The sequence below is a fragment of the Homarus americanus genome, unplaced genomic scaffold, assembly GCF_018991925.1.
Source record: "Homarus americanus isolate GMGI-L3 unplaced genomic scaffold, GMGI_Hamer_2.0 scaffold38618, whole genome shotgun sequence".
NCBI classification, from domain to species: Eukaryota; Metazoa; Arthropoda; class Malacostraca; order Decapoda; family Nephropidae; genus Homarus; species Homarus americanus.
In genome coordinates, this window is record NW_024745077.1 from 21334 (window position 1) to 39253 (window position 17920).

Sequence of the window (17920 nt, forward strand, 5' to 3'; positions counted from 1 at the left end):
CACGAGGTCGGCAGCACCTTATAAAGACGTCGTGAAGGAGTTGGGTATTAAGCTGATCACCTACCTGGCCCGACCATGGTCTATTGGCCGTTCATGATATATAATTCTACGGTCAACTAAACCCACATTTCACTACACCTCAACGTCATTAGACATACATATGATGATTACTCTCTCTCTATTATCCCAGACAGGCAGAAGGTGGTCTTGGAAGCTCTTATTAATTAGTCATATAAATCATTATTAAAAAAGTTTTACCACAACCAAAGTCTTCAGGAGGGGAGTGGATGAGGGAGGGTGGATGGAGGGAGAGGGAGTGAGGGGACGGAGGAGGGAGGGAGTGGAAGGATGTTGAGATTTACTTTTATTATTACATTAGATACCGAAGAGAGAGAGAGAGAGAGAGAGAGAGAGAGAGAGAGAGTGTACTGACTGACCAGTGGACTCAAATGCAGTAATTCAGGCTAAGGTTCTGCCCTCAGGGTATAGTGACTCAAAACAGAGACAATAATGAAAGATAGAAGAAGAAAGAAGGAAGTAGAAGTGGAAGAAAGACGTGAATAGAAGAATGACAAAGATGAAGCAGGAAGAGGATAGAACAGGGGTTCTCAACCAGGGGGGAATTCAGGTTTTCAGGGGGGGGGGGAACTGATTCGGGAGCAAGAGATATGTTCGATGAGAAATCAGTCACAGAATTTTGGCCTTGATGTGCGATTCCTACCCAAAAGTGGCAGAAAGAGCTATCCGTGCATTGCTTCCGTTTGTGTCGACATATCTTTGTGAGTCAGGCTTTTCAACTCTGTTGCAAATTAAAACGAAGCAACGTAGTAGATTAGAGGTAGAAAATGACCTGCGCTGTGCCCTTTCAAGCACTCCTCCGCGTATCCCAGAATTGGCGAAGAAAAAACAATCACAGGTTTCTCATTGACTGTAATTTTCATCTGAATAAAATTAATTACAAATTTACAATATCCTGGTATTCTATTGAACTTTTTGTTTATTGCATTATGCTTCAGTTTGGTCTGTTAAGTAATTCATTATAAATAAAAAAAAAACTATTTTACTTTTATTCAAGTTTTATAAATCCATCAACATTTTCAATTGGCATTTAATATGTAAAACTCCACTATAAAAATAATCCATGTAAAATTTTAAATGTATCTGTACTAATATGGAAAAAATAAAGGATTTTCAGTATTATATGCATATTATTTGGAATGCACTTTTTGAGGCAGACAATCTTGGAAAGGAGGGGGGAATGACATTCTGACATATGGTGAAAGGGGTGCATGGGGCAAACAAGGTTGAGAACCACTGGGATAGAAGAAAGAGAGAGAGAGAAGGAAGAAAAAGGAAGAAGGAAGAATGAAGGAATATAAAATAAATGTGGAAGGAAAGGAATACAAGGAGGAGAAGGAGAGAAGGCAAGAAAGAGAAGGAGAAGAAGAGGAGGAGAAGAGAAAGAGGAGGAGGAGGAGGAGGAGGTTGGAAAGCGAAGGAGGAACCTGCTGGTTGTGGCCTTCGCCAGAGACGTCCCACTGTATATGGGTGTTAAAATACAGTTACTGGTAGCTCTGGGGCCATTGGCATAGCCTGGGGTCATTGGTAGCCTGGGGCCATTGGTAGCCTGGGGCCATTGGCAGCCTGGGGCCATTGGTAGCCTGGGGGCCATTGGTAGCTCAGTCATTGGCAGCTCAAATATTGGCAGCTCAGTCATTGGCAGCCTGGGGCCATTGGTAGCCTGGGGCCATTGGTAGCCTGGGGCCATTGGTAGCCTGGGGCCATTGGTAGCCTGGGGCCATTGGTAGACTGGGGCCATTGGTAGCCTGGGGCCATTGGTAGCCTGGAGCCATTGGTAGACTGGGGCCATTGGTAGTCTGGGGGCCATTGGTAGCCCTGGAACAGTAATAGCCTATGACCTCAAGAACAACATGATATCCCGGTGACAAGAAATAGCCCTGGAATTTTGGCACCCATAAGAAATAGTAGCTAGCAGTTAGAAAAAAATAACCCGAAACAATAGCCCGGAATAACACACAGACTACCCCACACCATAAACAAAGTAGCCTAGACTACTAAAAACTACTACATACATCTATACATACTTTAGTCAACCAAACGGTAATAGTATTGTACAGTAATTGATGTCAGCGAAGGTGTGTGTGTGTGTGTGTGTGTGTGTGTGTGTGTGTGTGTGTGTGTGTGTGTGTGTGTGTGTGTGTGTGTGTGTGTGTAAGTTTTAGTTAAAAAAAAAGTCAATAATGTCTAGAATTATCACAGTCATCTAATAATTCCAATAAGTTGTAAAGATTATCATTATTATTATTATTATTATTATTATTATTATTATTATTATTATTATTATTATTATTATTATTATCGTCTTATTTCTTGTCATTTCCATAAAAAAATCATGGAAATTTTTTTTAATTAACACAATCAACTCAAGAGATAAAATTAATTGCCTTTTAACAATTTTTCCGCCCATACTGACTTGACCATTTACCGAAGCAAATAATTTCACTGTCGAGGCGCAGTCATTTAATTTGACCATTTTCTTTTTACTAATTGATAATAATTAACAAAAAAATATTCGTATTGGTTAACTGTGTGTGTATGTGTGTGTGTGTGTGTGTGTGTGTGTGTGTGTGTGTTTCTCTCTCTCTCTTTCTCTACTTTTGTTTCTCTCTCATCCCTCTCTTTCATTGACCTCCTTAAGGCCCCTCTCCCTCCCCTACCTCTACCTCTACCTCTCACTGCTGGGAGAGTGATATGTGGGAGCAAATTATTCACTCCCACAAAAGGTTCTTGGGTTATCCCTGAGAGAGAGAGAGAGAGAATCACACACACACACACACACACACACACACACACACACACACACACACACACACACACACACACACACACACACACACACACACACACACACACACACACACACACACACACACACCTCCCCCACATCACAGCAAATAGACAATAAAGAGTAACTATGAGAGAATGAAGAAGGTGGATAGTGGCGAGGGGAAGAACAAGGAACAATGATGAGAGAGAGAGAAAAGAGAGAGAGAGAGAGAGAGAGAGAGAGAGAGAACTGAGGAAAAAGAGAGAGAGAGAGAATGGTGGAGTAATGACCAATGTTTTCGCTAATAAATCCTCAGTGCCCTTCTGACTCTCTGTTACGGTCTGTCATAAGTGTCTATATGTGTCTGTCTATTTCTGTGTCTGTCAGTTTGTTTTATATTTACACTACAACTATTTGTGTGTTGTCGAAATATGTCTCTCTATCTGTCTGTCTGTCTGTCTGTCTGTCTGTTGTCTGTCTGTCTGTCTGTCTGTCTGTCTGTCTCTATCTGTCTGTCTGTCTGTCTCTCTATCTGTCTATTGCCTGTCTGTCTCTATCTGTCTGGTTGTCTGTCTGTCTGTCTGTCTGTCTTCTATTCATGTCTGTTCAGGTCTGTCTTTCATCTGTCTGTCTTGTCTGTTCCCCATTCGTCTGTCGTTGTCTGTCTTCGTCTGTCTGGTTCGTCTTCATCTGTCTGTCTGTCTGTCTGTCTGTCTGTCTGTCTGTCTGTCTCTCTGTCTGTCTATCTGTCTGTCTGTCTGTCTGTCTGTCTGTCTGTCTGTCTGTCTCACTACGCTTCCTTTAACACAAATATTTAAGTCTCCTTCCGATATATCTTTACTTAATGGTCCGTAAACCCATCCATCAACGGGCTGAAGGAAGGACTGAAGGAAGGACTGAAGGAAGGAGGAACGAAAATAAAGAGGGGAGGAAGAAAAGAAAAAAGGAAGAAAAGAAGCAAAGAAGAAAAAAAGGAATGAAGGAAGGAAGGAAATAAGAAATGGATGAAGGAAGGAAGGAAGGAAATAAGGACTGGATGAAGGAAGGAATGAAGGAAGAAAAAAGAAAGAAGAGAAGAGGAAGCGAAGAAGCGTTAAGAAAGTTGAAAGAAAGAAACAAACAAACAAACAAGCAAACGGAAGGTAGGAAAGAAGGAAGAAATGAAGGAAAGATTAAAGGACAAGCCAAGACCAAAATATCCTTCAATTTTTCCAATTGACTGGATAATAAGGTCAAGTCTATACCTCTATTTCGGTCTACAGTGACCTCTAAAAGCTTGACCTCGTGACCTTAAAAGCTTGACCTCGTGACCTTAAAAGCTTGACCTCGTGACCTTAAAAGCTTGACCTCGTGACCATAAAAGCTTGACATCGTGACCTCTAAAAGCTTGATCTCATGACCTTTTAAAGCTTACCTTCATGACTTTTAAAGCTTGACCTCTTTAAAAGCTTGGCCATTTGACAATTCATGACACATTAGAGCAAAGTATAAACAAATTAATTCTATTTTGAGCAACATTGAACCTCACCTCTGGTCCATCAACAAGAAAATCAATAATCTCTCTCTCTCTCTCTCTCTCTCTCTCTCTCTCTCTCTCTGGACTGGGGGGAGACATGAGGGAGAGGGGGAGAGGTGGGGGGAGGTAGCGGTCATGAGGTTCAGTGATAGGTTAATTATGCAGATCGGAAACAGGTTGTCTAGAGACGGACGGGCAGGCAGACAGACAGACAGATAAATGGACAGACAGACGGTATAATTATTCTATTTTTTATATATCTCTTTTGTCGGATGAAAAATAACAGTAGGAAATAACAATAGGAAATAATAATAATAATAATAATAATAATAATAATAATAATAATAATAATAATAATAATAATAATAATAATAATAATAATAATGGCGCTTTAGGGACAGGTTATGCTTGAGTGTATTCTGAGACGATCACTTAACGAGACAGTTGGGGATCTCTCAGCACTTATCTCCAATACGGGCGAGAGATCTTCATATGACGTCAGTGTGATGACCTTTGCTTCCGGGGTAATCTCTCTCTCTCGTTTTACATGATCAAGTTTTATTCTTGTACAGTATTAATATTTATTCTTAGTAGTAGTAGTCGTAAAAAATTAGTAGTAGTAGCAATAGTAGTAAAAAGTAGTAGTAGTTGTAGTAAAAAAGTTGTTGTAGTAGTAGTAGTAGAGTATATAATTCGTGTACATATAGAAATTATTGACATAATCATTGTCACCATAATTATTGTTGACCCTAATTGAGTTTCCAGACAAGAACGACAACTCAGACAATGACGACGAGTGGCGGAGGCTCCATCCCCCACCCCCCATTTACCCGGCCACCAGATGTTCGATAATCAATAACAGGTTCGAAGACAATACAGGAGAACTAGTGCGTTAAATAATGCAATATTGGGAAGAATTCATTTTTGTCTCTTTAAAACTCTTATCATATTTTTGCTTTAAACTACAAAAAATACTATTAGAAGAGGATTTATGTATCGTTTAGTCATTGAACTGAATTTTCGACTTGGTGAATATTGCCATCGAGCAGGTTATGTTTTTTTTTGTAGCTGGGAGTAAATTCCTTATAAAAGTTAATTCATGAGGTGATTAGCGCTTTCTTTTATAGGTAATTACTCTTAAACTTATTTATAGGATAATAATATATGTCTCTGTAATTTTTATATTGAGGAATAATATAAACTTTGATCATTATTGGCAAAGTCTTATGAAATATACAAAAGTTACTGAAAATGAATCGAGTAGAGAGAAGCAATGATATAGATAAAACGTATATTACTCTTTTAATATTTAGTAAGATCTAACAGTCAACAGAAGCAACAGACACAACAGAAATCAACAGAATAAAACAGGGAAGGAGCATTAATAAACAATCGTGGTTCCTCATTGCCTTGCGGAACACCACTTAATACATTATGTGACGGGGTGAATGCTAGCTCAAGGTGCCGTTCCATTCTGTTCCGTCCTCCTATTCCGCTCTGTTCTCCTCTATTCCGTCCTTCACCATTCTATTACATCCTGCTTCCCCCTATTCCGTCCTGTTACATCATGTCCCATCCTATTATTGCCTGTCCCATCCTATTACGTCCTATTACTGCCTGTCCCGTCCTATTCCGCCCTATTACTGCCTGCCCCGTCCTATTCCGTCCGTCCCAAGTAAGACAGGTTTCCTCTCAATGGTGAAGACTTCAAAGCGGCCTTTTCCTGTCCATCACGCGTAATGCAATTCACATCCGAGGTAAGCGTGGCGGTGGTGTGTGGTGGTGATGGTGTGTGATGATGGTGTGTGGTGGTGTGTGATGATGGTGTGTGGTGGTGTGTGATGATGGTGATGGTTTGTGGTGATGGTGTGTTGTGGTGTGTGATGATGGTGATGGTGTGTTGTGGTGATGGTGTGTGATGATGGTGTGTGGTGGTGTGTGATGATGGTGTGTGGTGGTGTGTGATGATGGTGATGGTTTGTGGTGATGGTGTGTTGTGGTGTGTGATGATGGTGATGGTGTGTTGTGGTGTGTGATGATGGTGTGTGTGGTGGTGTGTGATGATGGTGATGTGTGTGGTGGTGTGATGATGGTGATGGTGTGTGGTGAGGGTGTGTTGTGGTGTGTGATGATGGTGATGGTGTGTGGTGGTGATGGTGTGTGATGATGGTGTGTGTGGTGGTGTATGGTGGTGATGGTGATGATGGTGTATGGTGATGGTGTGTGTGGTGGTGATGCAGGTGATTGTGTGTGTGGTGGTGGTGGTGGTGGTGATGGTGTGTGGTAATGGTGTGTGGTGATGGTGTGTGATGATGGTGATGGTGTGTGTGTGTGTGTGTGTGTGTGTGTGTGTGTGTGTGTTTGTTCTGTGTGTGCGTATGTGTGTGTGTACATCATCTGCTATAAACACAATCACTGGCCCTATTAGTTCGTCGTCCAATCTTTATTCCAACATTACTCCAATCCTTAGTCGAGTCAGAAGTCCAATCAATATGCCAGTCATTAGTCGAGGCAGTTATTGAAACACCACTCCAATCCACAGTGCTGCTAATGGCCTAATCATTGATCGTTGTCACCACGCCATATTAAATCAGTTCACGAGCGTAAATGGGATGACTTTGAGAGAGAGAGAGAGAGAGAGAGAGAGAGAGAGTTACTCAGGTCATCTACATATTAATTCCTCAATTACACTAGGTCACTGGCACAATTCTCTCCCCTCACTCACCCTCTTCCCTCTTCGCCCTCTCACTTACTATAACTTCCCCTCACTCTCACCTTCTCCCCTTCCCTCACTATCCCATCCACCCACTCATCTCCCCTTACTTACTCTCCCACTCACATCCCCTCTCTCACCCTCCTTCCCATCCCCTCACTCAACTTCTCCCCTCATTCACTCCCTCTCACTCCATTTCCCACCTCCCACTCCTCCCACTCTCCTCCCACAGTTGAGAGGAAAATCATTTTGGTTTTCACCGAATTTGCGACAAATTTCGCCAAATTATTCTCCTAATGAACTGACACAAAAACACGTAATTTTTCCTTCATACTAACATTGGCGTTAATTTGGCGAAAACAAATAATTATAAAAAAGTTTCCAGAAGGATAGTTTTATATTCTGACATACATACATACATACATACATACATACATACATACATACATACATACATACATACATACATACATACATACATACATACTCTCAGGTGGAAAGACTCAGCGCAAACCTAAAAAACAAACAAAAACAAACTGTCAACACCAGATGACGTCATACCAAGTTAATCCCACCCAAGTGTGTTTACACAGAAGGTACGAGTCTAAAATGTTTTCTGGGAACACAAAATAAACATATCTCGACGTACAGTAGGAGTTGACATAATGCTACTTTGGCAACATAGGGTTAAGTTAGGTTAGGTTAGGTTAGGTTTAAACCCCGTGACGATCATAGCTAGACCCGGTGCAGACGGTTAGGTTGTGACACTCACCAATACTGACCTTCAAAAGACAAATGATACCAACTCACTACCACCTCCCAACTCAGATGACCCTCATATTGATTCAATCTCTAGCCGCCAGGGGGAGGGAGGAGGGGATTTATTTTAGTCTTTCGATGTGGTAACTATGTTCATGTTTCACCTTCCTAATGATGTCAAGTGTAATAGTTATTATGTTATTAAGCTTGAAAGTTAATATCGTAAAAAATGTGATAATTCGTAATAACGCCTGAGGATAGGACGCGGAGATGGCACCACTGACTGAGGCGCCATACCGCTCTCTCGCGTATATATATTTTTTCCCCAAGACGAACAAAGACCAATACACTGTCACTCAAGATTTAAGATTATCGAATAAAAACTTCAAAACATAAATTTACCTCAAGTTAGGACATGACAGCTGCAGGGAGGCAATTTTATGCTACGTTGGCACTAAAGAAGTTCATAACATTGGGTCCAGTACTACTTGAACATTTTCCAGAAGGTTGAATTAGAAGATAGTTCTGTTTACTCTGGGAATTGCAATTTCCCTCGCAGCCCAGCCAAAGTGGTGAGTGATCCGAGACTGAGAACGGACCTTGTAAGATGCTAAAGTCCCTAAGAGTCTCGAACTGGGTTATTTTAGTTTGAGAAAATATCCAGTAAATACAAACTGAGAATGAAAATACGATGCTGGAGGCGAACCATCAACCAATCAATACCCCGAGATTGAGAAGAAAGGACAATTTTGCTTCCAGAGTCTTCAATTGTTTTTTCTCTGCAGACCCGAGTATTCTGAAAATAATCCGAGACTGAGAAAGCACTGTCTATACTCCTCTTGAAAGCTTCCAGAGTCTCGAATTGTTTTTTTCTTGTGAGCCAACCATCCGGAAAATAATCCGAGACTGGGAATGCACTAGCCACATACTCCCCATGAAATCTTCCAGGGTCTCGGATTGTTTATTTTTCCCTCGCACTTCTAAAAAAAAAACCACGTGAGAGAGAGAGAGAGAGAGAGAGAGAGAGAGAGAGAGAGAGAGAGAGAGAGGAGAGAGAGAGAGAGAGAGAGAGAGAGAGAGAGAGAGAGAGAGAGAGAGAGAGAGAGAGAGACATTTTCAATCATTTCGCCTTATCTTCCATCACTCGTTAATAGTGTGTGTCAGGCGCCCCCAAAAAATTCACATTTCATTCACACAAAAAAAATAAATTAAAGCAGTGTAGTTGTTTGTTTTTGTTATTATTTTAATATTTTACGTCTGAGAACACAATGAGCACATCCTATTTCACCCTATTTAGAAACTCTATAATGCCACACCCTATTTCACCCTATTCTTAGAGTCTAGGTAATTCCCACGTGCGTCAATAAGGACGAGGAAGATGAGGAGGAAGAGGAGCAGGAGAATGAAGATAAGGAGGATGAAGAGGAGGAGAAGGAAGAGGAGGAAGTATGGAAAGGGCACAGAAGATGACCCATGATGACGTCATAGATATTAGTCAATTGGACCAGGATGACGTCACAGATAATCGATGAGGTCAACGCGTTTCCGGGACAACACCTCAGAGGATAAGTGACTCCCCCTCCCCCACCGAAAAAAACCTTGGACCCTCCTAATGGCAATGGGGGGAGTGGGAGGAGGGGGGGAGTGGGAGGAGGAGGGAGTGGGAGGAGGGGGGATGGGAGGCGGTGGGGAGGAATGGGGATGGAGATTTGAGGGGGAAGGAAAGGTGGTGGGAGGGAGAGAGAGAGAGAGAGTAGAGAGAGAGAGAGAGAGAGAGAGAGAGGAGAGGAGAGAGAGAGTCGCCCTCAACCTTCTGGCTCCACTCTATCACCACCACCACCACCACCACTCACCTCATCCTATATGACCTCCTTCAATTTGCATGACTCTCCTCACTCCCTATGAATCTCCCCCCCTCACCCCATGACTCCCTCCTCACCCCATGACTCTCCCATCACCTCACCCTGAAGGACTTTCCTCACCCCATGACTTCCTCACCCCATGACTCTCCCCTCACCCCATGACTCTCCCTCACCCCATGACTCTCCTCACCCCATGACTTTCCCCCTCACTCCATGACTCCTCCCCTAATCCCAAGACTCTCCTCACCCCATGATTCCCTCCCCCTCACTCCCATGACTTCCTCACTTACATGACTCTTCACCCCATGACCTCCCCTCACCTTCTATGACTCTCCCTCACTTATGATATTCTCCTCACCATGATTCCCCACCATGATCTCCCTCACCTCAGACTCTCCCTCACCCCATGACCTCACCTGAAGACTCTCACCCCATGACTCTCACCCCAAGACTCTCCTTCACCATTGTCAAGTGCCCCACAAGAGGACTCAGAGCCTGGGAGAGGAGTCAAGTGCCTCACCGTCGGGAGAAAGGAAACTCGCGTAACTGGAGACGCAACAATGCTTCAAATCTTCAGATGACGTCATTAAACTGAGGAACTGAAAGAAACATCTACTATGGTTTGGTTAGGTTAGGTTAGCAGCGCGCGCACACACACACACACACACACACACACACACACACACACACACACACACACACACACACACACACTTCGTTAAAAAAAATTATAGAAACCACATTAAACCCATGAACTAGCCCATTAAACCCATGAACTAGCTCATTAAACCGACGAACAAGCTAATTAAACCCACGAACTAGCCCATGAGTAAATTTACTAAAGACTCGACCAGGTGATTTCCCCACAAACCACAACAACTGTACACACCTGAGCTAATAAGCGAGTGATTACCAGCAGACAGATGTTCACTGATCAGGTCTTAACTAACTAACTAACTGACTGACTGACTGACTGACTGACTGACTGACTGGCTGACGGACTGACTGACTGGCTGACTGACTGACTGACTGGCTGACGGACTGACTGACTGGCTGACGGACTGACTGACTGGCTGACTGACTGACTGACGGACTGACTGACTGACTGACGGACTTCTTGTAGGGGTTGTCTAACTTGTCTCACTCCAAACTACTTTGAGGTAAAACTCCAGTGAGGTATTTGAAGGCCCACATCTCTCTCCAAAAGACCACTTCACCTCTGCCACTGATGTGTCTATCAGATAAGTGTTGACTGAGGGAGGGGTTGAGGGGAGGGGTGGTAGGGAGGGGTGAGGGAGGGGGTGATGGGGAGGGTTGAGGAGGTGGTAGGGAGGGTTGAGGGAGGGTGGCTGGGAGGTTGAGAGGAGAGGGAGTGGTAAGGGAGGGAGTTGAGGAGGTGGTAGGGAGGGTTGAGGAGGGTGGTAGAGAGGGTTGAGGGAGGGTGGTAGGAGGAGTTGAGGAGGGGGTGGTAGGGAGGGTTGAGGGAGGGTGGTAGGGAGGAGGTTGAGGGGAGGGAGTGGTGAGGAGGGTTGAGGGAGGGTGGTAGGGAGGGGTTGAGGAGGAGAGGAGTGGTAGGGAGGGGTTGAGGGGGGGAGGGGTGGTAGGGAGGTTGAGAGGGGTGGTAGGGAGGGGTTGAGGGAGGGAGTGGTGGGAGGGGGTTGAGGAGGAGAGGGAGTGGCGGGGAGGGGAATAACAGGTAGGGGAAAGTATCGAGGAGGGGAGAGGAAGGACGTGGCTAAGGGGAGTGGCAGGGAAGGGGGCAAGAGAGGAAAGGGGAGTGACAGGAAGGAGAGTGGCAGGAAGGAGGAAGGGGGGTTGTAGATCGATTTGGGTACAATGAATATGCAGGAAGGGGTCAAAGGGGGTGATTGGGAGGGGGTGAAGAGGAGGAAGAGAAAGATGAAGAAGAGAAAAGAAAGACGAAGAAGAGAAATAACTAATGCAGAAGGAGGAGGAAGAGGAACGGAGGAAGAGGAAGAGGAGGAGGAGGAACAGGAGGAAGAGGAAGAAGAGGAAGAGGAGGAGAAGCAGAAAATGAAAACTAGAAAGGAAGGAAGGAAGAAGAGGAGGAGGAGGAGAAAGAAGAGTTAGAAGAAAAAGTGAAGGAAAACCGAGGAAAAAAAGAAATATCAGGTAATGAAATGATGAAACGCTGATAAGGGGAGGAGGAGGAGGAGGAGGAGGAAGACGAAGGAGAAGGAAAAAGAAGAGAACAAGAACAGGAGTAGGAAGGAAAGGGAGGAGGAAGAAGGAGGAGAAGCCGAAGTTGAAGTAGAAGAAAAGAAGAGAAGAAGGAGGAGGACTTAAAGTAGAACAGGGAGGAGACGAACGAAGAGAAGCACAAGAGAAAGAGAAGAGAAATAGAATGAGATGAAGAAATACAGATGAAGAGATGCTGTTATAACATGTAGCTGCCATCTACCTGAACACATACCTTCCAGCGAGTTAATTAAGCACCTGAGGAAGGTTTCATTACCCGCTGAGAATACGTCTTCCTTCCAGTACCTGTAAATAACTTTCATTCCCATTAAATTCCAGTCATGCCTTTCATTCCAGTTAAATTCCAGTTTATGTAGAAGTTAGTTACAGTCCAGTTAAGCTTTTCATTCCAGTTATATTCCAGTTCCAGTCAAGCCTTCCATTCCAGTTAAATTCCAGTCAAGACTCAATTCAATTCAAGTTTTTAGTCTTTCATTCCAGTTGTATTCCAGTTCCAGAAAATATACCAGAAGGACATTTTTTTCCAGGAACTTAAAGCGATAATAAATCCTAAAGGCCACCTAACCCACTTGACCTGAGCCGTTAGGGGCCATAGAAGAGGCCATTTGGACCATCGATGGCCCTAATGGTCCTTCAGGCTGACGACCATATCCTGCCAAATCACATAATGGTAGTTTATGACTCGAATGGCCAGTTGTTTACATGGGTGATAGTGACATCTTGTGGGGAAGAAAGGAACTATTTTTTTTTTTATACTTGGAAATATAAAATGGTGAAAAAATAGTGAAAATAGTGAAGGAAATTAAGTGAAAGAAATATATTAGTGAATTACATGAAGGAAGAAAAATGAAGAAACGGATAATGAAATAGAATAAATAAATTAAAACACAAATTAATGAAGAAATTAAACAGACGAACATAAACCTAAATCGGGAACAAATTAACTAAACCATTAATAAAATAAAACACCCTAAAAGAAAGTAAAAACAAGGAAAAAATTAAATAAGAATAAAACACAAAAACACAAAGACCATAAAACTAGCGTTCAGAGTCCTTCAGTTCACCGCCTTCACCCAAGACTCAAATTCCAAGTTGTTCTCCCCACGGACCCGGGGCGACCCCTCCTCCCACTCACTTTTACTTTCTTTCTTCCTCCTCCTCCTTCTTCTCCTTCTTCTGCCCGCCCGCCCGCCCACTCTTCCCTGGAAATGAGATTGGAATCGCCGCAGGAGCGAACCTTAGCCAGGTCTACAAAGTCGTGAATAGGGTGAGAGACACGAGTACCTCCAGCGGTCATCTGACACACTCTGCAAAGACCAGCATGGTGTGGTCTGGAACATGATTATGGCTTACTGGAAGGGTGGTCTTTTGGTGGTCTGGGGAGGGATATTATGTCTTACTGGAAGGGTGGTCTTTTGGTGGTCTGGAAAACGATGGTACTTCCAGCAGCCATCCAGAGGCTCTGCAAGGTCATGGTATGGTTTGGAAGTGGACTCTAGCTACTGGAAGGTGGTTCTTGGATGGTCCGGAATGCAAGAACAATGTTGGTCTTCGGATGGTTTTCAAAATCTTTGGATGGTCTAGAACACAATAAAACTCTTGTCTTTTGAGAGGTCATAAGTTGGATCCTTGTTACTTTTGTGTAGCGAATATTGAGTTGCCTCTGAGGTGGTAGGGAGGGAGGTGGAGGGGAAGGATCGAGGAAAGAGGGGTGCAGTCGAGGAGGAGGGGGAGGTCGAGGAGGAGGGGTCGAGGAGGAAGGGGTGACAGTCGAAGAGGAGGAGGGAGGTCAAGGTGGAGGGGGAGGGTCAAGGTGGAGGGGAGGAGGAGGGAGGTTGAAGTGGAGGGGGTCGAGTGGAGGGGGGTCGAGGTGGAGGGGGAGGTCGAGGTGGAGGGGGAGGTCAAGGTGGAGGGGGGAGGGTGGAGGAGAAGAGGAGAATCAAGGAGGAGGAGGGGAAGGGACAAGGAAGGAGGGGGAAGGAACGAAGATGGGGGTGGGAGGGTCGAGGAGGAGGGTCGAGGAGGAGGTTCAACTACGTCACAATAACACTTCACCACTGTGCTATTTTGTAACAACTGGGTCGAGTATGAGTAACACTTCAACCTTGAGTCGATCCTTGGTACAATGTATACAGCAGAACCTTGACTCGACCGCTGAACAAATGAAATTCTTCGAGTCGACAATTGACAATACCCAAAGACCAAAATATTCCGTCTTGCAATAAATACTCCAAAATATTCCCCCTGTCTTGGTAATATCCGAAGATCAAGACTCGTGGCTAACAATGAGTGTCTGGGCAAGAAACATAAACCCTCATTATTACCGTCACTCACGCACTGAGGGCCGCGTTACTCCTAACTTACACCATTATCGAAGAGGCTAAATGAGTCCAGTTGTATCTGATGGTCTTGGGATACGCGGGAGTTTCATTATACTTTTGGGGTTAGGTTAGGTTAGTTAGGTTAGGTTAGGTTAGGTTGGTTGTTGGTAGGTTGGTTGTTCTGTCATCATTGAAGGTTAGGTTAGGTTAGGTTAGGTTAGGTTAGTTCTGTCATCGTATACTGAAGATTAATGGTGAAAAATTCTTAAGTTAATATTTATTAGTTTTTTTGTTTTTGTTCAATGTTAAAAATTCTCAGGTTAATATCGATGTTAGTATTTTTGTTCAGGGTTTTATTGATGTTATATGTTAAAATAATTCTCCTGTTAATGTTCATGTTATTATTTTTGTTTAATGAAATATTGATGTTAATAAATTCTAAAGTGGGTATTTTTATTATAAATTGGTTATAATTCTCAGTATTTTGTTTTGGTTTTTATTACAGTATGGGAGGGAAGGGGGTGGGTGGATGTTGGGGAATGGGTGGAGGAGGGAGAAGTGGGACGATGGGGAATGGGTGGAGGAAAAGGGATGGGTGGGTAGGGGTTGGAGGAAGGTGGAAAGGGTAGGGTTGAAGGGAGGAAGGGTGGGGTGAAGGGAGGAAAGAGGTAGGAAGTGAAGGAGAGGGTGAAGTGAAGGGAGGAAGGAGGGTGGAAGGGAGGAAGGGGGAGGTGAGAAGGGAGGAAGGGGGGGGGGAAGCTGGACAGGTGAGGGCCATCCAAAAATATCTTCAACTCGTGACTATTTCAGCTACTCGGCACCCTCCCTCCCACCCTCCCTTACCCCTCTTTCTCCCCCTCCTTACCCTTCTCTCCCTACCTCCCCACCCCAGTGCCACAAAAACACTCTGCTGACTTAACACCGGCACTCGTTCACGTAACCAAATTAAAAAAAAAATTAAGTACATGAATTAAAAACAAAATGATAACTAATTCCATAAACCGGTGATACAAAATGGTAATAAATTAAACTAAATGAAAAAGTAATTAAATATACGAAGAAAGAATAAGAAAATAAATAAATAAAAGAGGAAAACGAAGAGGGGAGGAAGAGAAACAGTAGTAGGAATAGGAAAATGAGGAAGAGAAGAGAAGATGAGGAAGAAGAAGAGAGAAGGAACAAGGGAGAAGAGAGAGAAAGAAGAAAAAGAAGAGAGGAAAATCAAGGGAGGAGAGAGAGGAGAGGTAGACGAAAAGGAGAGGAAGAAGAGTAATATAGGAAGAGAAGGAGGAAGAAAATAAAAAGAGGAGACGAGAGGGAGAAGAAAGAAGAAGAGGAGGAGGAAGAAAGAGGGAAGAGCAGTAGGAAGAGGAAGAGGAAGGTCATTGACAATTATCTTACACAAACTCAATTAATTAACTACAGCACAGATGGGAGAAGCCTTCATTAGCCTCTGTCTGTGTCTGTCTGTCTGTGTCTGTCTGTCTGTCTGTCTGTCTGTCTGTGTGTCTGTCAGTCTGTCTATATGGGATATGTGTGTGTGTGTGTGTGTGTGTGTGTGTGAACTAAAAACAAACAAAAACAACAAACAAACAGGTGTGAGGGAGGTGTTTATTTTACACACACACACACACACACACACACACACACACACACACACACACTATCAAGAAACAAAAAAAAAAAAAAATAACAAGGAACAATTACAAAAAAAACAAAAAAACAATTGAACAAAAATCTCTAGAAACAAAAATAAAAAAAAAACCACAAAAACAAATTATCTGCGAGACAAAGAAAAAGGGGACAACAAATATGAAAACAATAACAAAACAAAAAGAAACAAAGAAACGAAGAGAATGGAAAAACGTATCAAAAACAAGAGACAATGGAGAGAGGAAAAAATGGAGAGGAGACAAAATAGAGAAAGAGGGAAGGAGAAAAATGGAGAGAGGGAGGAAAAATAGTGAAGAAAACATAGAAGAGGAGAAAATAGAAAGAAGAAGGAAAAAAATGAAGAGAGGTGAAGAAAAATTTAATCTCCAGGGGTGATATTGCCAAACAGGTATGTCAGCCAGGTGTGCGAACTGCTACAGTGTTGATGATTGTGTTTCACTTGGATAAGCACCCCTTACCACAGTCCTAGGTCCTGAGGGGGTAGAGGGAAGGGAGAGGAGGAGGGAGAGATACTGGATGGGAGGGTGTTGGGAGATACGAGCTGGGGTGTGTGTAGGGGAGGGGGGAGGAGGGGAAGAGGGCAGGGGAAGGAAAAGGGAAAGAGAGGAAGGAGAGGGAAGGGGAGAGGACAGGAATAAAAGTTGAGATACAGAGAGAGAGAGAGAGAGGGAGAGAGAGATAAATATTCAACTTATCATTACCTAAAAATCATGACATTCCAATAAAAAAACAATAACAAAGCAAACAAAATTAAAACAACAACAACACAAAGAAAGACTCAATACAATTAATAATGTGTATGGTAACCCTCCATACACCCATAAAGACCATACTAACATACTAAGCCTTTTAATAATAACCTTTACAGACTTTATACCCTTATTTACCCTTTAGACACATGACCTAAAGACCTGACCTAAACTTACACGTCCCTTTAAAAAATACAGAAATATCCCCTAAAATACATGTCCCCTTTAATATACATAAACACTCGTGCCCTAAAACTCCATTGTACCTTAAAACACTCGTGCCCTTAAAACACTCGCTGTGCCCTTAACACTGTGCCCTTAAACACTCTCGTGCCCTTAAAATACTCGTGCCTTTAAACACCTGTGCCCTTAAAACACTCGTGCCTTTAAAACACCCGTGCCCTTAAAACACTCTGTGCCCATAAAAACATCGTGCCCTTTAAACACCCGTGCCCTTAAAACACCCGTGCCCTTTAAAACACTCGTGCCCTAAAACATACGTGCCCTTATACACCTCGTGCCCTTAAATCCCGTAGAGTCAATTAGGGCAATATAGACGTCGCTTGACAATGGACATACGAAACGCATTTAGGTCTTTTTGTTGTGTGTCTCGGTGTGTGTGTGTGTGTGTGTGTGTGTGTGTGTGTGTGTGTGTGTGTGTGTGTGTGTGTGTGTGTGTGTGTGTGTGTGTGTGTGTGTGTGTGTGTGTGGGGGAAGAAAGTTGGGGTGTGATGGAGGGAAGGTGAGGAAGAAGGAAGAAGAAGAGGGAGAGGAGAAGGAGAGAAGAAGTCTATTGTGTTGACCAGAAGGAATCGTGGACAAATTTCTAACTGTAGGATCTCTCTCTCTCTCTCTCTCTTAATCAACAAGTTGGACCAGCCCCCGCTCTCTCTCTCTCCTCCACACATTGATATAGTGAAGAGAAAAATGTTGGTTTTATTGTATTAAAGGCGATAGGCAGGACTGTGTGTGTGTGTGTGTTCAGTACTGTATACGCAAGTTATGTAGGTTGTGTGTACGGGGAAATATACGTACACAGAAATATTAGGCATTTTGATTGTACGTATACCATACTTACATACATACATACATACATAACCATTACATGTAGTACGGTATACTTGTGTATTTGTTCATGCATTATATACACAAAAGCAAACATACACGTACACTGTATGTCTACGGTAAAATTTACACACACACACACACACACACACACACACACACACACACACACACACACACACACACACACACA

At 43.2% G+C, this 17920-nt stretch overlaps 1 protein-coding gene across 1 annotated transcript in view; it reads right to left on the minus strand.

Moving 5' to 3' along the window:
* Positions 1–1709: 1709 nt before the first annotated feature.
* The window catches only part of LOC121878570, a 32555-nt gene continuing 16344 nt past the window's right edge, over positions 1710–17920 (minus strand). The window contains exon 3 of the mRNA XM_042384907.1: positions 1710–1896. Within this exon, the coding sequence (XP_042240841.1) occupies positions 1710–1896 (187 nt within the window). The remainder of the gene's footprint in view (positions 1897–17920) is intronic.